This window comes from Protopterus annectens, chromosome 4.part0, assembly GCF_019279795.1.
Source record: "Protopterus annectens isolate FY-2018-M chromosome 4.part0, PAN1.0, whole genome shotgun sequence".
NCBI lineage: Eukaryota > Metazoa > Chordata > Ceratodontiformes > Protopteridae > Protopterus > Protopterus annectens.
Genome location: NC_056733.1, coordinates 88209940 through 88234199, shown reverse-complemented (window position 1 = coordinate 88234199; position 24260 = coordinate 88209940). Strand labels below are relative to the sequence as shown.

Below are 24260 nucleotides of genomic sequence, written 5' to 3'. Positions count from 1 at the left end.
GAATTCAGCTAAAAGAGGTTGTTTGTCAAGAAGGAAATTTCAGCTTTCACTCATTGCAGAAGCCCCTGTCAAATGTCTGCTGGTATGGTAAATAGTAATTTGTGTCATTTACAGTGTGCTACTTACCCATTTGTGTTGTCTCTTTTGCATACTTGGAATTTTACACATCATAATAACTTTCTGATAACCTCAGAAAAAGGGAATGAATGGGCTCTGTGTGGCCTATGTCCAAGTTTATTGGGTGCCTGTACATTTAATATCTGTGGCTAATGATATATGAATATGTCTTTTAAACAGAGGATGCTCCATTCCAGTTATGACATTTGTGGCAGCCCAATAAAAGTGCACATTTTCTAGGAATGGACCAGTTTACCTTTGCTTAGTAGGAAAACAAAGGCTGTGTAGACATGCATTATAGTAATACCAAGCCTTGTACAGCTAAAAAAAAGGGACTTTGTTCCTTTTCTTTGAAATGGTCAGTCTCATGTCGTTGAATGGGCAGTGACAGAAACCCTCTTTCCCACTAACTCCAAGGTTTCAAAGCATGGGATTAAGTTATAAAATGACTGACAATTGTTTTTTTGATGAGCTAAGCTTGATGGGTCAGCTATCACTGAAAAATGACTTGAATTAAAAAAAATGAAATAAAGCACTGAACGGTGTGTCATCGGGTCTACTTTAATTAAATGAAAGCGGAATCCATCGGATATGAATCTGTTGACTCATAAACAGCGAAATGCGATAACGTTGAACATGCAAAACCGCAATAGTCGGCCAACCCCATCGCCCGTAACATACTACCTACGCAAACACAACAAAAAACACATACATACACTAACCAAAACCCTACTACTAACCCTAAATTAAAGCACCAAAACCCCACTTTAACCCTACACTAAACCCCACATACACAACTATCTATGACTACCCTTAACCCCTCCCTAACCCTAAAGTCCGTAACTACCGCACACTTACCGTACAGAACTATACCCATACAAAGTAAATATTCCACACACATACACTTAACAAAACCCTACACTAAACCTTACATACATTACCTATCTATGAACTTACCTTAATCCGCACCCTAACCCTAAGGTCCATAACTATCGCACACTTACCTTACGGAGCAATACCGCAGACGGGCCTACTATGACAATTCGACATTTCCGATTTTGCTATTTAGTGTGTTCGACGTTTCCGCGTTACACTGTTTGTGTCAACGGATTCGTATTCGACGGATTCCGCTTTTAATTAAAGTATACCCGTGTCATCACAACCATTCTCCATTCTGGACATAGGGGCAGAGTTGACATCTTTCTGGATATAGGAAGGAAATAAGCTTGCATTTTTGACAATGCCTTTTAAGTTTGTATCTTACTAGTGTGTAATACTTCTTTTTATGATATAAATTTGATTAACAAAGTTGGTATTTTACTGCTTGCATTTTTTTTAAGCTTTCACGGAAAATACTTCTTAAAGTAAAATTATGGTGATCATAAAACTGTGCATTGGAAACAAAACTCAACTGTTTTAAAATATTATACATGGATGAGATGTTTTCAGTGTTATTTAATATGCTTTTCTTATTTGACAGGGAACCTTTCCTCATGGAATTGACATTCTTACTGCAGCTGATTATTTTACTGTTGGGAACTTGAACAACTGTTACTTAAACATAAGGCAAGTCCTTTAATATTAAACTGTTATAATTCTGTCAGAATCATTTTAATTGCGAGTTTCTGTTTTCTGTTAAGCTGACTATCCTTTCTTTTGTAGTGTCACTGGTGATGCTCAGCTTTGTCTTATTTCAGTTTAGGTTTGGGCATCTTGTGGTATCAGTGGTATCTCAGCATTCTCTAGTTATCAACTTTAGTATAAACTTAGTATAAATTTGCCTTTTTTTTTTTTTTTTTATCATTTTTGGGGAAGATTCACATAATGATCGATGTCCAAACGTCAGATGATGTAGAACAGTCAAAGAACATATGTTCCCAGTCAGCTTCAACATTTGTGTTACATCAAGCCTGCACTGGTGGGTTTATTGGGATAGTGCCCTTGCTATTGCCTATCTGACCCAAACATGATTAGTGGGTTGATTGCTTAATCGTACAGGCACACATTTGGATGCAGCTTACTGTTGATCCGTGGTGGAGGACAGGAAAATAAAGGGGTGTTCTCCTTAGGCAGGTAGGGGCTGTGACAGGCTCACCGTGTAGGTGGGAATGACACAGTAGAAAAGCCTATTGCATACCTTTCCCTCAGATGGAACAGATGCACATGGGAGGATCATATATTTAAAAAAATCCTACTTGGCAGAAGTATGGCAGCTCTGGGGAGCCTCAGTCTTTTCACTCCACTAATAATGGGTTGTATTAAGTTTAGGCAAGGTTTTCGGGTTTGAATAAGCCCAACAGATGAAGAAAAGCTCTGGGATTAGATGATGATTAGCTGTGGAGAGACCAAAGCTATCTAAAACAAAAACTTGTTTGTAACATCTCCAAAATTGAATATTTATATTATTCGATATTTCAGCTTTTTTATGTAAAAGGCATGACTTAGTTATTTCCATGTTTAACTTTTCTAGAGAGGAGATGTATTGATTTTAAAAGATGATATTTAATATTAAAATCAGAGTTCTTGTTTTTCCACAGAGATATTTGAATATATTCTGTGATTTGTATACTATGCTAACATTTTGTGTAGATCAGCATTGCCAGAGATTAAATACCTGTAAGAATGTTTATTATTTTAATATTAATAATTCATTTAGTGTATAAATGAGTTGTTCCCCATTTTGACATTATATTTACATTAGATCTTACCACAAACCTCATTAAGTTAAAATAAAGTAATATCTGTTCCTTAAGTGAAAACTGTTTATTAATACAATGAAATGGATTTAATATTGAGAGCTGCTGTTTTTTGTAATATTTTAAATACTTTTAAGCATAGACACTTTTTATTTTGATGTATTTTTTACACATTTCACAAAGTTACTTACTGACTGGTAAGTTTGCATCGTATGGCTGGTGATGTATGACATTTAAACAAGGAAATTAGATTATTTTGTTAGTTCTGATAAAATTCTTTATATTACAACAATGGAAGTTAAGTTCTTAACTGTGGGCTAAATTCCAAGGTGCTTCTTTTTAATGTTTAGTTTTTCCTTTTGGAAGTGTAAATATTATAAATTATGACTTCTAACTCATTTGTCTGTGCTAGTATTGGTACTGTTATTTTAATTCTGTATTTTAATATGGACATCGACATTGTGTTATGTACATTTAATATTAATGTAGATCTATTTGATGAACACATAGCTGAATCTTTGTCTGGTTACAAAATGGGTGCTGTTAACTTATATCATCATGATGGTGGAGCTGATTTATCCTGATGCATTTCCATGAAATACCTGTTTATAACTTGTCTGTTTATCCTTGGAAGTAATTTTTGTATTTCAAGTATTATTCTTTCAGGGCCGTGAGCTTTAACAATGGTAAAAAATAAAAGGTAATAATATTTCCAATTCAGTGATGGGTTTCATAATCACGGTGATATTCTCTTTGGGTATTTTTGTTAATGTTTTGTTTTAGTAATGTTCTGGTTAGCTTTCATTGATCAAGGTATCTCTGTCCTTAGTACTAGTTTCTCAGTATTTGTTATTTGTAACATTTCTTGTATATCTCTTGAATTCCTACTTTATTTTTTGGACTTTTTATGATTTCTAGTCTTTTAATTGTATTAATCAGTTCTAATCTGGTTATAGTCTGTGGAGTCCTTTTGGCATTATGGAATATGATTTAAGTTTAATTTTTGTAATACAGTTAATACTTTATGAATCAAATATGATAATATTTTTAAAGCATTGACCATGTCCATAAATATAGATTCTCGTTTTTGAACTTTCCCTTTTGTCACAACTAAGTCTTTTTTTTGTCTTCTTAGTAACCCATTTTCACATCCCTTGATTTTATATTTGTACCATGCAAATAATTTGCAATAAATACAAGCTTTTAAAGCATTGCAAACAATATTAATATTTCCCCTATTGTTATGAAACATTGTGTTTCTTTTTTTAAATCTGTCTTAGAATTAATCTAATTGTGTTATATTCAAAGGCATTCTTTTAATTATGGCTAATTAATTATCTGTAATGCTTAGCTGCATAACCAAATCCCTTTAATCTGGTATTCAACATGAGATTATCTTAAAAGACTGTAATTTGATATAGAGACATTTTCCAAAAGAGTTGCTCTTAGTGTAAGTTTGCCCTGATTCTGAAAAACTTGATGTCAGCATAACTGGCTGACTTCAGTGCAAGGTCTCTTTATAAACAGACTTATACCAGGTGTCAGATTCCAGAAGACCTGCTGTGACAGCAAAATCTTTTGGAATCAGGACCCATGATTTCATTAGAAATAAATATTCTGTCAACTGTTGCTTGTGTGATAAAAGCATATTAGTAATGAGTAAATTAGAAAGATCCATTATCTCTGAAATTAGTTTAAGCCCCTTAGATTTAAAATATTTGTCCAGTTTTTAATGATTTTGATGAAACTGAAATTCCAGGTTTCTTATTCACATTTGTTGCTTGTTTTTACGATGCATTTGAAATCCCCAGCCGATATCAAGTTGCCTTTCTTATTAATCAATAATATTTCTAAAATGTTTGCTCAAGGAGGGGGGGGTCATGTAAATGTTTACTAATTTGAGCAGTCTGTATTGATATTCCGTAAGATCATTGCAAACATTTCTTTTTCTGATTTATATAAGAAAATATTTCTAGACATTACTGTTGATTTTTGTCCATAATACAGATACTCCTCTTTTTCTGGAAGAAAATTAAGAATGAATTAATCCATTATATTAGATTCATTTTTTATACATGAATGTTCCTATATACTTTTGTACCCTATCTACTGATAATCCAAGGTGGTTCTGAAAATTCAGAATAACTCTCCCAAGATCATTTTGGTGGCTGCATTCCGGCCCAGACAATAGTGGTTCTCCCTTTTGTAATGGCCAGGGGCAGTTACTGCAAGCTTCCTCATAGCATGGATCTAATCACACAAAACAGGGGTGTTTAATGCACCCTGACAATTAATGTTAATTGACTGCCTGAATGATAGGGTCTTAATTTCCCTTAGGCACCCATTTATTGAGGATGTGCTGCATTTACTAATGCTGGCAAGAAAGCCTGCTACTAGAAAATTATATACTAGCAAATGAAAAAGGTTTCCTTGATGGTGCCAGCAACATGACCAGCGTGCATTCATTGCTTGTGTTCCCCTGGTTTTACAAAATTTGTGAGAGTTCCTTTCCTATGGCCTTTCTTGCTCCTTCATCAAGGTCCATTTATTGACCATTTCAGCAAGTCTGCCCATGAATCCTCTTTCAATTCATTTTCATGTCAAATTGTTTTTGATAGGGGGTTTGCATAAGAGGCATTCAAGAATACTGGTGGCCCCTCATTGAAATCTTAATGTTGTGTTAGAGAAGCTAACATGTGCTCCATTTCAACATGTTAATCTGGCTGACTTGAGATTCTTAACATGGAAAACAGTTTTACTGATTGTTCTGACCTCTGCCAGAAGGTATCTTGAGTTGCAGGCTCTTATGGTGAATCAACCCTATCACATTTGCCATAGAGACAGGGTGTCTTTGAGAACTAATCCTTCTTTTATGCCTGAAGTTGTACCCAAGTTTACTTTAAGCCAAACTATCCTTTTCCCTGATGTTCTTCATCCCACATTGCTGCAGTCCTAACACTTGGGTAGTCCGCTGTCCCAGTCGGCCCGAATACCAAAGTATATGGCTGACGTCGGTCAAGGCGCATTAGTCTGACGTCAGGACGTCAGGGTACAAATGCGCATGACCGACGTCATATCCTCAGTCTTTTTTGCCGCATGGTCCGATGCAGAAGCAGTTTTGCGAGTGCAGGTTGGCGTTCTGAAATTTTCTGAAGTCGGAGTTTCAGACCGAATCAAAGTTGGCTAAGTACCCCGTTGGGGAATATTTTGGTTTTTCTTGCCTCAGTATTTAACCGGATGTCAGAAAAAGTGAATAACTGTATTTCTTGTGGGAAACAGATACCTCATAGGGATTACCATACCTTGTGTATACCTTGCTTAGGGCCTGAGCACGACGTTGTTGGATGTCGCTCTTGTGCTAGATTTAACAAACGCACTATAAAGAGAAGATTAGACTGTGCCAGGTTAGTTTTTGGGAAGCGTTGTAATTATAAAATGGCGTCGGATGCTCCGACGCCCGCTTAGACCAAAAGCGCAAGGACAAAGCAGCAAAGCCTAGGTTGGAAGGACCGTCAGTCCCGGACGTCGGTTCTTTAGAAGGCTCAGTGGAGCCGGAGGTTCTGCAAGAAGTTTCTTTGGAGTCTCAGGGGGAGACTTTACTGTTACAGGATGTGTCCTCTCAGGAGGTAGGCCAGGCTGAAGGGGCTTCTCAGGTGGCTGTTCTCCCCTCCCTTCCTAAGGTGGTTAGGCCCTCCCCTTCTGTTTCCAAGGCTTCTTTGAGAGGCAGGCCAGGTTTATCTTCAGTGGGTGTCTCTCCTAGTTCTTCAGGATCTTTGCCTAAGAAACATATGCTTAAAATGGCAGAAGATTTGATTACTATGATTAGGGGTTCTATGCCCCCTCCTGATAAGAGGCCTAGGGTGGAACCTGAGCTTGAGAGTTTTGAGCAGTGTTCGGAGGCGTCTGAGTCTTCGGCTGAAGACTTACAGGAGTATCCTCCTTATTCTGATTCTGATGTGGATGATTCTACTCCTTCGGCTTCTCCTCCTGAGGATTTTTCTTTTTCAGAAACTCTTCATTCCATGAGGGAACATTTTAAATGGGAAGGACAAGATTTCTCTGATTCCAGGAAGAGGCTTAGGGAATTTTTGTTTTTACCCCAGCATAGGCCTTTAGCTATACCTCCTGTTCTGGATGTGGTGGAAGATGTTTTTGCAGAGGCTTCCCTGAACCCTGATTCTTTGCCTCCTGCCCCAGTTAAACCGGACAGGTATTATAGGGTGCCTGAAGCTCATAAGTATCTTTTTAAGAGTCCTAGGGCAGACCCAGAAACTGTTTCTCAGGGGCCTAAAGGTGTTAAGGCTTCTGTTGTTAAAAATCCTGTTCCTCCTGATAAAGAGGCAAGGGCTTTGGATAGATGGGGAAAGAAAGTGTATACTTCTTCCACTTTAGCCATGAGGGCTTTGAATTGCCAGTTCCACATGTTAAAATATCAAAATTATCTCCTTTCACAATTGCAGTCTAAGGTGGATGCTCTGGCGGAAGGTATTGAGTGTAAAGAGTTGCAGGATTTAGTTCATGTGTCTGAACAGGTGGGTAAGCATTCCTTGCAATGTGGTTTTGATGCTGTGCAGGCCTCTTCGAGGGTGGCTGCCACTGGTTCTGTTCTTCGCAGGCACGCCTGGCTGAGGGATCAGAATTTAGCTGAGCATGTTAAGACAAGGATTTTGGATGCTCCGTTACAGTCTGATGTGTTGTTTGGTTCGCCTGTGGAAGCAGTTTTAAAGAAAATGGAGGACAAGGCTAAGTCTATGCAGACTGTTAAAGATTTTTTGCAGGTTCAGCCCCCGAAGTTTAGTAGAAATTGGCCTACTAAGGGATGGACATATCCTTCTTATGATTCCCAGTCTAGGGGTAGGTCTAGACGTGGTAGGGGCAGAGCTCAAGGTTCTTTTAGGCCTAGAACAGGGAGTTCACCTGCTCAATCTTCTGGTGAGGGTAGGGGTCAGCCCTTTCGTAAACAGACCCAATGACCTGCCTTTTCAGCTGCCAGTGCTTTCTCGTCTGGCAGCACCTTTGGGAGGAAGGCTGGCACTTTTCAAAGAAAATTGGAGTTTAATTACCCAGGACAGATGGGTATTGGATATCATTCACCACGGTTACAGGTTTTATTTCCATACCTTGCCTCCTTTCAAAGGCATGCCAGACATTCCTCCTCTACAAAGAAAAGAGGCTCACAAGCAAATTTCTCTGTTACTCCAAATAGGGGCCATTCAGCCGGTTCCTGTGCCAGAAAGGGGCCTAGGATTTTATTCTCGCCTGTTCCTAGTACCAAAGAAGGGGAACACGTGGAGACCAATTTTGGATTTATCTATCCTCAACACTTATCTGGACATTCCCAAGTTCAAAATGTTGACGTTACAACAGCTTTTACCTCTACTGGGCAAAGATCACTGGATGGTAACTTTAGATCTCAAGGAGGCTTACCTTCATGTGCCTATCAGACTAAGTTGCAGGAAGTATCTGCGTTTTCGAGCTGGGAATTCCCATTATCAGTTCTCTGCATTGCCCTTTGGCTTATCTACTGCGCCCAGAGTATTCACAAAAGTTCTGGCTCCAGGGATAGCTTACTTCAGGCTAAAAGGAATACAAATCTATCCTTACTTGGACGACTGCCTGATTCTGGCTCAAGAAAAGGAAGACCTTTTACAGCATTTGGAATATGTGATAGCAGTGCTAAGATGCCTGGGGTATTCTGTGAACGAAATAAAGTCCAGTCTAGTACCCTCTCCAGACATGTGCTTTCTGGGTGTGAGACTGAATACAGCAACCCAGATGGCCTTTTTAACCCCGGACAAACAAAAGAATCTTTCCCTGTACTTCCATCAACTATCTCTTCAGTCCGGGCTGACTGCAAGGACAGTCAATCAAGCCTTAGGGTTCATGGCATCTTGTATTCTGGTGCTTCCCAATGCCAAACTGCATATGAGGAAGCTGCAATGGTACCTCAAAAATGTATGGACACAGCACTGCCAGGATTTGGACACTGTCATTCAAATAATACCTTGCATTCAAAAGGAATTTTTGTGGTGGGCTCAGGAATGTCACCTAAACAAGGGACTCTCTGTGACCCGGCCAGAGGCGAGTCAGATTCTAATGACAGATGCCTCAGACATAGCTTGGGGAGCTCATCTGAATGGAAAGTGGATACAAGACAAGTGGCCTGCCAGACTACAGCATCTACATATCAACATGAAGGAGATGTTAGCAGTCCAGTTTGCATTAATGGCTTTCAAGGAGTTACTTCTTCCAGGGCAGGTGTTGATTCTAACAGACAACACTACTGTCATGTGGTACATCAACAAACAAGGGGGAACACATTCTTATCCTCTATGCAGGCAAGCAATGATTTTATGGGAGACTGCGCTCAGCTTGCAACTAACTCTTCAGGCAAGGTTTCTGCCGGGAGCACAGAACTCCTTAGCAGATGTGTTAAGCAGGCAAATCATGGATCCCCACGAGTGGAAACTGGATCTTCATGTATTTCGAAATTGACAGTGTCATGGGGAACTCCAGACATAGATCTGTTCGCTTCTCCACTAAACCACCAGCTGCCAAAGTTTTGCACAAAAGGTTTCATCACGCAGCTTGGAAAGTGGATGCTCTTTCTTTCAGTTGGAAAAATCTTCATGTGTATGCCTTTCCACCTCTGCCTCTTCTCCCAAAGGTACTCCTAAAGGTCAGACAAGACAAGCCAAGGATGATTTTAATAGCTCCAGATTGGCCTCGGCAACACTGGTACCCATTACTGAGGAGTCTGGTAAGGAAGCCTCCATGGCCTTTACCTTTGATTCCACACCTATTGTCTCAGAGGGACGGTCATCTACTCAATGTCAAGCTTCACACTCTTCATCTGACAGCCTGACATATTCTGTTTTGAAACACAGCAGGTCTCAACTTCCTCAACAAGTTTTGAATGTGATTATGGAAGCCAGAAGACCTAGTACAAGGAAAGTGTACTCAGAAAATGGAAGAGATTTTTGTTTTGGAGTGCAGCAAAGGATTTGGAGGTTTCTGAGCCTAATTTGAGTGTGGCTCTTCAATATCTTACTGAGTTATTGGACAAAGGTTTGTCTTTCTCTTCCATTAAGATTCATGCTGCAGCAATTTCAGCTCACTATGATTGTGACCCACCATTGTTTTCTCATCCTTTGTTCAAGCAATTTCTTAGAGGGGCAAAGAATATAAGACCCCCACGTAGAGCTCCTACTCCTGCTTGGGATCTCAATTTTGTGTTGGAGAAACTTACTCTACAACCTTTTGAGCCTGCGGCTACTGCTGAATTGAAATACTTGTCATGGAAGACTGCTTTTTTGTTGGCCATTACTTCTGCAAGAAGGGTTTCTGAATTGCAGGCCCTTATGGCGGTAGAGCCTTTTTGATTTTCCATAAGGATAGGGTATCATTACGTACTAATCCTTCCTTTATGCCTAAGGTGGTTTCTAGTGTGGCTTTAAACCAAACTATTCATTTGCCTACTTTCTATGCAGATTCCCAAAATAAGGGGGAAAAGATTTTGCACACTTTAGATGTACACAGGCAGTTGCGTTATTATTTAAGCAGGACTAAGGATTTTAGGCAGTCTCAGCAGTTGTTTGTTTCTTTTGCTTTGAGTTCTCAGGGCAAGCCTGTGTCAAAACAAACTATTTCTAAGTGGATTGGGTTTTGCATTACATTTTGTTATTCCCATCATGGCAAGGAGATTCCAGCTGGGATTAGGCCTCATTCCACTAGGGCTACTGCCACTTCAACAGCATTTCTAAGGGGGGTGGCAACTAAGGATATTTTGGAGGCAGCTACTTGGAGTTCAGTGCATACTTTCTCTAAGCACTACCACCTTCCTCTCTACTCTAAATCCAGGGCTGGTTTTGCCACGGCTATTTTGCAGGGCATGTTGGCAGCCCCTGCTTCCTTATGATTTGCCAGCCTCCCTTACCTCTGCTTTGGGATTCTACCCAAGTGTTAGGACTGCAGCAATGTGGGATGAAGAACATAGTACAGTTTTGTACCTACCATAAATGTAGATGTTCGAAGATCCACATTGCTGCAGTCCAATTTACCCTCCCTCCTTCCCCTCTGTGTTTAGGGGTGGTTGTGTGGGTGGGGTTGTACCTTTGTATATTTGTATATATTGTATATATATTGGGTACAAGAGTGTTTGGTGTTTTTTGGTTTTGGCCTTATCTTTTTAGGGTCTTCTGACATCTGGGGCAAGAAAAGACTGAGGATATGACGTCGGTCATGCGCATTTGTACCCTGACGTCCTGACGTCAGACTAATGCGCCTTGACCGACGTCAGCCATATACTTTGGTATTCGGGCCGACTGGGACAGCGGACTACCCAAGTGTTAGGACTGCAGCAATGTGGATCTTCGAACATCTACATTTATGGTAGGTACAAAACTGTACTTTTTCTTTAAATGAAACCTGAAAAAGGGGGGGAAAGATGCTCCATACCTTGGATGTCTATAGACAACTATGGTACTATCTTGACAGAACTTCAGATAAGTTGATCATTTATTATGAGGGTAAAAAGAAAGGACAACTTCTGTCAAAATACATTATTTCCAAATGGTTGTCTCAGGTTGTTACGTTTTGCTATTCTCACCATAATAAAACTATTCCATGCAGGACCAAGGCCCACTCTGTCAGGGCATTGGCTTCATCTATGGCTTTTTGGATTGGATTTTAGAAGTGCTCTAGAAGCAGCAACTTTGCCCTCTGTACATACTTTTACAAAGCACTATAAACTTGATTGTTTCTCTAGGTCTAGACCAGGCTTTGCTAGGACCATTCTCCAGGGGCTCTTGGACCCTTCATGTTCTACCTCCCAAATGTTGGAAGGTAGGGTACTCTACCCATATAGCTGAGACTAGGACAACAGTGATCAATATGATGGACATAATATAATTGTGTAAGTATACTTAACATAACAGTAGATGTTCAAATGATCACTGCTGCAGTAGCTGCTCCCTTCATGCATCCCCTTTTTTGTTTTTTGATTTTGCCAGGGTGTGTGTGTGTGTGTGTATATATATATATATATATATATATATATATATATATATATTTTTTTTTTTTTTTTTTACTGCTAGCTATGTTCTCTCCTCTTAGGGCTCAGCCTCCCTCTTTCAGTTGGCATGACAGCTCTGAAGGGCTTGGTGCTCAAACTGTGTTTTAGGAAGCTCAACTCAAGTTGTCTAACTGTTTGAGCATGTATAAAAGGTGCTCTGAAGCTTTGGAAGCTGACCAACTGTGAAATCGTTGGCAGGAAATAACCCACATAGCTAAGACTACTGCACCAGTGATCATTCAAACATCTACTGTTATGGGAAATTTAAATACATGACTAATTTTTCTTGCTGCTTGAGTGCCTTTCCCCACATTTTTTGCTTCTGTGACAGAAGGAAAAGACAGTGCCGCTGGAACAGTCTCTTCAGCAGTTTGCTATTGCTGAAAGGAAAACAGGGTTGCCCAGTCTACTCAGAATCTTTCCCTGAATGGCATGCTAAATGGTATTATTTTCTGTTATGAGAAGTACAGCAATTCTTTGACTAAGTAGGTTAGAGCCCCATCCTTGTTAGTAGCTCCAGCTGCAGCCTCATATGAAATGTATCAAATCAAAGTATTAATTAAGCTATTTCTTGGACATCTGTTCACTCATTCTCTAAACATCGTAGATTAGATGCCTGTTATAGGTAAAGACCTGGCATTTGCATCAGCTGTGAGCTATGTTATAGACCATCCACACATTTCTGGTAGTTAAATCTATATTGAGGGTACAGTGCTTTGTGCTCTCCCAGTGATTTTATGAATTCCTTTACCATGATCATTATGAACATGTGCCATAGTTATTGTGTGCTTATAGTAAAAGCAGATGTTTAGACAAGATAATTACTGCAGGGCAGGCTGCCCTCCCATTGTGTTCATTGTCTAATGTTAAGTTCTCAACCAGCCGCAGACTTTCATGCTGCTATACTGCAAATTTTAACCAGAGTTATGCTGGTTTGTTTGTTTGTTAATCCTCTTAGTATTAGCATGTCAGGTGAAGGTATAAATTAGTGTTATTGTTTGTGAATATTTTCATAGGCTGATTTAGGCTTTAAAACTTCTTTAATCTTTCCTAAGATTTTATCTTGATTGACGGTTTCTCTTCATCATTTCCTGATCATAAAAAAGTGCTCCCAGTAATGGCATTGGCTAGATACTGTACCAGAATATCTATGTGGGTCATCTGACTGCTGATGAATAAGAAAAATGGTCACTGTCAATGGTTTTTATCTGCATTTTGCCAATTATCCAATAATCACATTGTTAGAAAGACTTCCTAAGCTCTGCTATGATGGCTGTGTATTTGCTAGTATATTTTAACTGTTTATTCCATATTCTACTCATGTTGCTCATTGCATTTGTCACTTACTAAGACTGTCATTTATTTTTAACTTTGAACTGGACTTACCACTAAGCACGAAACTGAAGTCACGTCTTCTGAAGAAATCCCATTTACTAGGGAATAAAGCACTTAATATTTTGGATTAATAAACATGTGGATTGGTGTATTCTTGACATTTTAATTGTGTTTCTGTGATTTTTATTTCTTAACTTTGTTCAATGCTTAATTGATAAAACTTTAATCCTTAAAAATAAATGTTAGACATGCCTGCATTGTTTCTTATTCATCCATCTAGTTTCATGAACTTACTCGGAGAACTGTACTTCTTTTAACCATAAACTAATGAGTTGAACATATAGTAGTACATTGTAGCTTCAAGTTGTTAACTGGCTGAGATGTTACTTTAATACATTTGCCACAATGAACCATTGTTTATTTTTTACCTTTGTTAATTAGTTATGCAGTGTTTTTGTCAAGAAATCTAATGTGTTGAGTGTGTTCAGCTCTAATATGACTGTCACATTTTGTAAACTTGCTTACTAGTTAGTAGAATTCAGCTTCAGTTTCTTGTATTTTTAAAGAATAAGCAATTCATCTGTTTTCTTTGTAGTCCTTTTTATCAGTCTTATTTATTACGAGAGCCAAGGCTCTGATCTAGAGCATACAACCAGAAGACTCGGGTCAGATAAGAAATCAAATATACTAATGTTATTATGTACAAGACAGACAGCAATTATTTAGCTTATAACACAAAGCTTTAGAATATTACTGGCATGGGAAAAAAACAGTAGGAATTTTTAAACATTGAAAACGAGTGGAAACTGAACACTTCTAGCATTTCCCATGGGATACAAGCAAGACATCCCGTGAAATGTCTTACATGAGGCAGATGGCATGGCTGCACATTTAATTCAAAGCCCTGCTGTTTACCCATTCTAAGAAATAAAATGTAAAGAATGTAAGGATCAAAGAGACTACATACTAGTTTTTTTTTTTTTTTATAAATGGGAAGGTTTAACTGAAGTTAAACAGCTACACTGTAAGCCATCAGATGAATAGTGATTTTAGTTAAAGGGATTATCTACTGATAGAAAATAGCTGTACAGTTGTCTTTTTTCTAGGAATCAGAATGATCAGCATTTTGGTCTTTGCAAATTTCTGCGTTTAACAAAGTGTTGTCAAAATCAAAGAAATATTTAACTTTAAGAATTTGTTTGTGGGGAGGGGGGGGGCTGGTGAGTAACTGTGTTTTCTTACGTGCGTCTCATTCTTAATTTGTAGTGTCTACATTGCTGGATTTCCAGAATACACTCAACCAATGATAGATCATCTTATTAACTTGAAGATCAACCACTGGGATAGGTATGTCTTCTTCTGTTCTTATCTAGCTTTGAAAGATTCAGTGTTGATTGTTAATAAACAGTGTTATCATCAAAGCATAACTACAGTTTTATGCAAATAAATAAATAAATTACTACATTAAGAATGTGATCTACTGCATCATCTCATGTTACCATGGTCATCAACAGTGCAATTGTATAGAAATACATGTGCCATAACTGCATGTATTCAAGAAGTCAGTGCAACAGTAAATCATAATATTTGAGTTAAACCCACCTGAATGTTGCTGATTCCCCCGACAAAAACTGCAAAAGCGGTGGCTTCCTGGAGTTGCCCATGTGGTGCAGAAGCAGGATATCCACCTGCCCCACCAATCACCTGAGTTCAGGAATGGATCTAGCTGCTGGTAGGGCTGGCCAGGGGGATAAAATGAAGGGGCCAATAGCCATCTCTTCTATCTTGTGGGGTGGTTTGTGGAATCTGCATACTCTGCTGGGGACCAGAAGCCTCACAGGGCAACTCAGAAAATATGGGTGAGGCAATAATAAACATTATTGTACTGTACATTTGGAAATATGTCTGACCACCATGAGCATGTCATCGTCCGGCCCCGAACTTGTAGATCCTTATATGATCTTTCACTTCATGGGACCATATAGAGAGTTACTGCAAGGTAGAATTCCTGAAGAGTGGGGAAGGCCCACTTGGCAAAATAATTTTAGGGAGAATGCAGGGGTGGATGAGCCAGTAAGCCACGGAGAACAAGCAGAGCAGCACAAAGTCAAATAGGGAGAAAAGAAAAAAAAATAGTAGATCTGATGTTGTCAATTTTCATTAATTCTTCAACATATGGGTTTGGATCTGATCCGACTTGGTTGCTGTTCTACAGCTCATGGAAACCACAAATTCTCCAGCTCTTCCCTTACCCATAATGCTGTAGTTCCTCTCATTCACCAGATCTCATTTGTCACCTTTGGACATTGTCACTACAGCTGTCGAGCATATTTTATTTCATCTAATGATAAGTACCTTCTTTTTCTTTAACAGATATATATATATATATATATATATATATATATATATATATATATATATATATATATATATATATATATATATATATATATATACAGCTCCATCCTTAGTTATATTGAAAGGTCATTTGCAAGTGTGGCCCTTCCTCTTTTCTTACTCGTATTCATAACTTATCTAGCCTACATATTTTCAAGCAAGTACTTCTGGAATACCCTAAAAACTCTTCCTTGAGCCATTGCTTAGAAATCCACCCACCATAAGTTGATCGATTTCTGACGTTGCTCATCTTCCAGACTGGCACACTCCCTCCAGTGTATTTATGTTTACATATCCCCTCACTGGCCATTTTTTTTCTTTTCTGTGAGTAGCATTTTGTACCTTTGAATCAGAAGAAAATAATTTAAGTGATAGCTCCTCCTGGATAGTTTAATTGTACTACTCTGTATACTTAGTTTAAATGTTACTGATGTATGTGTCTATATATGAAATTATATGTTTTATGTCTACTCCTGGATATTTTGATTATATCACTCTGTATGTGTATATGAAGTTAAAATGATTTGGATGTTTGCATTTCCTTATGAAGTTAAATTACCTACTCACTGTATAAAACAGGAATATAGTAAAACATATATGTAGATAATTATTTCTATTAATTTGGAGTGTTTCTCCCCGGTCCTGCACTGAAAAGGGGCTCTTTGGTCCTAGGCAGTTTCCTGGTAAACAAATGTCAAATAAAATAAATCAATCAATCGTCCTCCTAGTCTGTTGCCATAACAGCATGTGTCTTGTGCTTTCATTGAATTTAACCTTTGATAGTGGTACAGCCCATCAAGCCTATATTCTAAAATAGAGTGATTGTAAATATTTATTGTCCATCTAATTTTGCATCTTGCATACTCTACTGAATTCTGCTCAGTAAATGTTCCCTAAGTAGACGTCCATATTTTGATGGCATACTACATAATATATAAACTCTTTTTAACACCTTTATTAAATTATCACTTAATAATAACACCTTTATTAAATTATCACTTAAAGCCATGGTGGTGCAGCGGTAGCATTGTCGCTTCACAGTAAGAGGTTCTCCTGTTCGATTCTCGGCTGAAGCGCCTTCTGTATGGAGTCTGCATGTCCTCTCCACGATTGAGTAGCATTCGAAAGACATGCGTGAATGGGTGTGCCTTCGTTGAAGGTTGGGCGTCGAGCTGGCACCTCAGCACCGTAAAAATCTACTGCCAATCATTAGCGGACCGGAGTTCCACTGTGGCGACCCCTTACCGGGAAAAGCTGAAAGAAAAACAACATTAAATTATCACTTAAGACATAGGCAAACTTAGATTATTAAAAAAGAAAAAATTAAGTACAATATACATCCCATATATTTTCTTTGCTGTTGTCATCAGTCCAGCATTACAAAGAATTGCTGAATTTCTGCCTTCTCTTAAGTTTCACTCCTCCTCAGCATTATTATGTATTTAGTGTTACTGCAGTTTTCATTTGCTTCTATGTAATTTACTCCTTCCCTTTTCTAAAGATCCGTATTCCAGTTATTTTATCTCTTTTATAATAATCAGTACCTCAGATGCAGTTGGCTTAGACTTTGATTTCCATTTTCTAGTAATTCCTTTTTTATCAGCCAACAGAATTGTGCTTTAGAAGGCCTTGTATGTCTAGGCAATTCAGATTTTGTAGCCCAGCTCAAAAGGATCATTCCTTACTTACAGCAGTTTGCTCAACCAATATTTCTGACAGAGTACACTAAAGGAAATTTTTAAAATCTGCCAAATCATTGCACACACCCAAAACATGTTCCCATTTATCTTTTTCTTCTCCATCACACCTCCAACATTTGCTATCTACCTGAGAAACAATTCTTTGAGGTCTGCTTAGGATATAAAAATACCTTTGCAAACACTTCCATGCAAAGATCCTAAAGACTTAGTTGTGTACTTGGGAGCCATATATATGTTTTCCATTGTTTTCCTTTAAATTGCTTTTCCAGTGTCTCTTCATGGTCTTTTCTAATCTCCTGTGATTGATTCGCATAGTTATCATGCAATATTTTATATGCCCTACTACTTATCCCCTTTTTAAAAACCAATTCTGTTCTGGATTCAATTACAACTCTACAAGAGCAGGTCTTTCACTTAAAATCCCCCTATTCCCCTATCCCTTTCTCTTTGCTTGTACTCTGAGATCAAGCCCTAGTAGTGAAGGCATTCTCTGGCATGCAATCCAAATGTCGTCTTGGCCTCATCCTACTGTATTATCTTCCCTAATTGAATTATTTGCTCCCAGGTTTCTCCAGTAAATTCCAGACCCCTCTTGCCTATTTTCTGTACCCCTACTTACAGTCATCCCTAAAATCTTCTTTCTCCATTGTCATTTTGGCATAGTTCTTGGAATACTTTCTGCTACTTTGAGTACAATATTCTCTGTGGCTGCTATTCTCCTTAAGGATATTCATCCAAAATCCCACTCTTTCTCTATTTCTTGAACTTCCCTCTTACTTCATCATTGTCATCACCGTCATCCCTTTCCACTTTAAATTATAACCTTTTGCTTGTGTTAGGTATATGAACCTTAAGTCTGTAGCTCTAAAATATCCATTCAAATCAGGTAACTCTGAACTACCTTTTTCTGTTGGAAAGATCAACTTATCTCACTTAACTCTTGCCCTCTTTCCAGATAAATTCTTTTCTTTCTTTATTAATTATTGTCCATGTCTCCTCTGGTTTGTAAAAGTATGTCTGACTAATATACAAAACTAAAGGGACTAAACATTTTCACTGCTTGTATCTTACTATCCATATCCATAAATAAGAGGTTCAAGTTTCTCAGTTTTTGCATTGCATTTTGTTTAGTCTTCCCACATATCCTTAGCTGCCATAGCAGAGGCCCATACTTCATCTTATCATGTACCCATAGGTATGGGTATTGCTGAACCCATTCATGTGTGGGTAGATAATTTACTGCTATTGCCCTTGTTTTATCTTCATTAATGTCTATATTCCAAAAAAACTTAAAACTGTCTCAAAATGTTTCACAACACTGAGATGTCCGTTTCTGGATTTATCAGGCACAAAATATCATCTGCAAATAAAGCTAACTTTTCTTGATTGCCATACCAATTACATCCTTTTACTTCAGAGTTTCTTATTTTCTTTGTCAATTGCTCTTAATATAAAGCAAATAACAAGGGGGGAAACAGAACACTTCTGCTTCTTCCTCTGATCAAAGACAGCTTTTCTGAGAGAAACCCTCCCACTTTAAGTCTTGCCTCCGATCCTTCATGTATCCTTCTAACTAACCCTATTATTGTATCAGGAAATGCAAATAGTTCCAATGCCCTACTTAAAAAATCCCAACTTACTCTGTCAAATACTTTCTCTGCATCAAGACCCAACAACAACAGATGTAATTTATTACATTCTGCTTCCTTTTGGATCATCATTACTCTATTAATATTGTCAGATGTTTGCCTCACCTCCGCAAAACTACATTCCTCCATATCTTATCAAATTTGTCAGCACCTTTGCCATTCTTTTAACTAGTATAGATGTAAACACTTTATAATCATGTAACACAAACCAACTACGGAGCTACCATGTAGCAGGTAAAGCAGCCAAACGAAGGATACTTCCAAATAACAATCAGGCAGAATGGTACTTAGCTTCCATCCAACTTAGACGGATTTTAGATTAGGTCTGAAGAAGCTCATAGCAAAAGCGCTCACCTCTTGTTTTAATAAACCTGAGTTTTATTCTGGTCTTTGTGCTCCTGTGTGGATCTTTAAAATCTGTCTAAGTTGGATGGAAGCTGAGTACCATTCTGCCTGATTGTTATTTGGAAGTATCCTTCATTTGGCTGCTTTACCTGCTACATGGTAGCTCTGTAGTTGGTTTGTGTTACATATATTTATCTGTTTATTTTTGTGACTACGGAGCTTTTATCCCCCGGTTTACTGACTATTTTGACTTTTATATTTTTTATACTTTATAATCATGGTTTAAAATTGAAATGGGTCTGTATGAAGTTGGGTTGGAAGGGTCTTTGCCATCTTTAGGTAACACAGCAACCACAGCTTTCTTCCAAGATGGTGCTGCTTCCCCTCCTTTTTCACTTTCTTCCCTCTTAATTTTCAAGCTTCCACAAGAATACTATCTGCTCTTGGAGACTTTCCTGAAGGCTGAGTGTATATCACTGTTTTTCTCTCATCACCTTGTATCTTAACTGCTAGTTGTTGAGCTTTATCTACCTGTAACAGTGGCATAATTAAGTCTTCCAGAAATATTTCCTTTGTACTTTTTATTGATTTCCATATTACTCTGATTTATACAAAGTTTCATAAAATTTCTTAAAATTTCCAGAATATCTCTCAAACCCATACAAGATCTCTAATTATTTTTCTTGCTATAGGTTCCTTAAGATTGGCAACGACCCTTTCAACATTATGTTGCCTATGTCATTGTGCTAAAAGTTTTTGTTCTCTGGAATTGTTATCAGAAATAGTTGCTTAACGGCAGTCTTTTAAAACTCATTTGTATTATCCAGATGCTCCCTTATTTTCTCTTTAGTACTTTGCATTTTCTCCTCCTTATTCTGCAATAATTTAACATTTGTCAGCTCCTCTCTAATTTCTATTACTTCTTAACCATATATCTTTATTTCATGTTTTCCCTATTTTAAACTCCTTATTCATTTTATCCCAGTCACTAGCATTAACTTCCGAAGATATTTTTATCTTTCCTAATAACTCTCAAACAATTTCCAAAACCCATTCCTTAAATTATTCTCTTTTTAACAGGTAGGTGTGAAACTGCCATTGTCTTAATTTTACTGGGTTCCTATCATGACATTGAAAAGTGTAACTATCGAACGGCCTAAAGGCTGAAAATGCCAGACCTCAATATGCTTTTTGTGAGATTGCAGTACAGTGAAGATTGGAATATTTGCCCTTTCTTCATTGTAGTGCGATCTCGGAGTTGGTATATATTTTTAGCGGGGAGTGTGTGTGGGGCACAGCCCCTCCACAATAGTGCGTTTGAGGTCTGGCATTTTCGGCCTTTAGGTTGTTCGATATTTCATTTGTTCGATGTTCTAATATAGACCCAATTTTACATCATTACCCTGCATTTTTGTCTTGTTGTTTATTGGTGAATGATATGAAATCGTTATTGGATGTGTGTCAAAGCTTTCAGTTCAATGCACATGTTCCATTTCTATCTAATCTAACCCAGCTATTGTACCTTGGGGAATAATATGTAAATTCTGTCTTAATTCTTCCTCCTCCTCCTACTACTACTTAAGAGCTATTCTTCCCACCTATTATACTTGACAGTTTTTTTTATTTGTATTTCCAGCTTTTGAGTTACATGCATATACTAATGTTTGCAGACTGATAGTTTGTACAGTTGTTACTTCTTATCTCCATTTGAAGTATTTTTGTTTTAATTAAAACTCTCAAACAAAAAAAAACTAAATACAAAACAACCCATCCCCTATTAACTTGGAACAAACACACATAACTGTGTGCATCTTCAGAACATGAAATTTATCCCTCCAGAAGGGAGCAATTGCCCCAAACTGATGGCTGTGCCTATAGGTGCTATCTAACCTAAAATTAAGGGTACCCATACTAAAGCATGTTCTACAGCCTGTCCTCCCACTTTTACTAATTGCTGTCTGTTCTTTTCTTCTCTCTCATCCCAACCCAGATATGAAAACAGTTTGTATGTTTTCAGAAAACATTAACTTTTAGCCCCAAGAAAAAGTACACTGTCCATCTTTAAATAAAAGTAGATTGTACACAGTTCTGTTAACTGTATTAAAGTATTAAGGCTGGTATGAAGGTTACCTCTTATTCACTTCCCATAATTTCAAACTTAATTTTTTCACTGAACTGCTTGCGGTTGTAACTTTTCATTTCCCTCAACAAAGAATACTCAGAATTCTCAAGATTAGCTTCTTACATCTGCATACAGCTTGTCCCCATGGAAATGTAGTCTGCGAACCGTCTTTTGTAAATTTCACTCAGAATAGAATGCACAGCTGCCCTCAGCTACAGGCTTCTCGACTTCAGTGAACAGTTACCAGTGGAAAACAAACAAGCTAAAAATCATTGCACTTGTTAAGAAGCTTAGCATTTTCATGGCTTTCATCATTTTGTCTTTTTTTAAAGCTTACATGCTTATAAAAACACCTGTTTACATCTTAAGCCAAAGGTAGTAATCTAGACATTCATCATTATAAAATAAAAATAAATATTTTAATTCTGCATATAATATAATCACTGCACTTTTACACCCCCCAGCAGCCCAAGATTAAGCATATGCACATTAAACTTACTTTTGTCCAGTCTTTTTTCCCTCTTGTTATACTGTAAAGCCTGTATTTCTTACAACTATAAAAATATGTTTACTTTAAGATCTTTAACACATACATCAGTCACTAAAAATACTACCCCCACCTTTAAAATACACAAGACTACACACTATGCAAAACTGTTTTACTGTATATAACATGTAGTTTTTATCATGAAGTGTTTTATACAAATACTAATAAAAACAAAAATTGTTGTACTTACAATTAGCTTCCTCCTTTTAGTGTCCTTCTAGACATTACTGATATAAAGTGGGGTATTTGCTTTATAGTCCACCCAAAAATTTCTACGCAAAAAAAGTCCAGTGTCTTTCAGCCACTTTTTCTTGCAAAACCATATTTCACAAATGTGATAGGATGCTTTATAGTCTTCCATTTCTTCAGTAATTTTAGAGTTGCTGGTCTTCTTCCTGTCGTCTCCATCTCCCAACACCAGACTCTGGTTCATGTCTAAGGTACTGCTGATTCTTCTAGTCAACTCCTGCACTTTTTCTGTCTCTGAAGCACTTTCCTTTGAAACACTGGAAAAGGTTTCACTTGAAAAGTCTGTCTATGTACCTTACCATCAGAAAAATGAGAAGCCTTCTGCTTCCTAATTCACTTTTTGTTGGAAAACATTTTTATTTCCTCCTTATTCCTGTTCTGCATCAAAAAATAAATTTGATCCATTCTTAAAAAAAAAAAAAAAAAAAACACTTTGAGGACAACTGGATACAGTAGCTTGAATCTCACACCTGCTTCTTGACATTTCCTGATTGCTGGGATTGATTTGTTTCTCTTCTGGCTTGTGCACAGTGAATAATCATTTTCTACAAGCCCTCTGCTGGCTCCAGTTTTTAATACTCTGCCCTTCTGCCACAATGTTGTCAAAATCAACTCTTTCTGCTGGGGTGATTGCATCTTTACTAATATAGGTATTGGCTGCTTTCTCAAAGCCAGGTTTGGAGTATAGACTTGATGTGCACTTTTATTTAGTAAATTGTGCTGTGGAACCACCAGTCCAGTTGCTTAAATGTGCTTTCATAAAATTAATATAGTCTTTTCCTTCTAGTTTCTTTGTTACAGCCCAAAGTCTCATGTTTTCTCTGTGTAATGTGTCTTCTAACTACTACTTTTTTAAACAGTTCTTCTTGAGAAACATCATATTCACTTCAGCTTTTTCTTCAGGTCATCCTCTGATTTTTGCAGTTTTATCAGTTCATCTGAATGGCTAGTTAAAACGTCTTCTATTTTTTTCCAGCTTTTTGTTATGTGAATTGATATTTCATTTGTTTAAATCACCTCTGAGTACATTAGATTTATTTTTACCTCTAAATTACTGGAATATAATTGCTTTTGCTGAACAGCTGCAGAATCCTTCCCAGACAGTGTTTTCTGTTCTCCTTTTCTAATTGGTTTTCTTTCAGGTCTCCCAAATGTTCTTCATTGCTGGCATCCAGGCAGTGTATCTACTTGCCAGTAACTGAATTAAAAAAAAAATCAATGGCACTCCTTTTTCTCATTTTCTGTTTTCACACTAGGAGAGCTGACATTATGCTGTTGATCAGTGCGCAGTCATCTTGAAAGTTCATAGTATATAAACTCTTGATCAAAAGTGTACATTTTTAAGCCTCTGGCATGGGTCTTGACTCAAAAGGGTTTGTGTCCAGCCCTCCTTCCAGGTTAACAAAATAAATAGTTGTTATTGAATGTCCTTTCCATACAAGGCATGATCACATAATAAAATATACTGCACAATAATAGCAGCTGTTAGGGCCCTAATTGGAACATATGTTGGAAAGAACTTGGTCTTTATTTATGTATTATGATAGGATACTATATAATATAATTATGTACTTCAGAACTGTTAAGGCTAAGGAGCTTTTCTGTGGTATATATTTCCGAAATGTGCCTTTGCCATCCACATATATCAAGCAAATATCTGGTGAATTTAATTTATTCTCTTAAGAAACTTGAACACATGAAATGAACATTTCTTAAGTAATAGGCCTCATTCATAAGATCAAATGCATGAAACACTGACACAGAAAACATAGACCCCCAAAAAATACACACTATAAAGGGGGGGGCAAACCCCCCCCCCCCGCATCTCCCACATTCCCTGGTAATTAAATATACCAACTCCAAGTTGTCAAAACCCCATTCCCTGCTCTGCTCTAATGTCAAAGAACAACAGAAAAGCCCCATTCCCTGCTCTGCTCTAATGTCAAGGAACAGCAGAAAAGCCCCATTCCCTTTATATATATATATATATATATATATATATACACACACACACACACACACACGTGTGC

The 24260-nt window shown here is 37.7% G+C and overlaps 1 protein-coding gene across 1 annotated transcript in view; it reads left to right on the top strand.

Moving 5' to 3' along the window:
- The window catches only part of TBCD (tubulin folding cofactor D), a 3708267-nt gene that overhangs the window by 2343891 nt on the left and 1340116 nt on the right, over positions 1 to 24260 (top strand). The window contains exons 17-18 of the mRNA XM_044068123.1: positions 1598 to 1683; positions 14488 to 14568. Of these exons, the coding sequence (XP_043924058.1) occupies positions 1598 to 1683; positions 14488 to 14568 (167 nt within the window). The remainder of the gene's footprint in view (positions 1 to 1597; positions 1684 to 14487; positions 14569 to 24260) is intronic.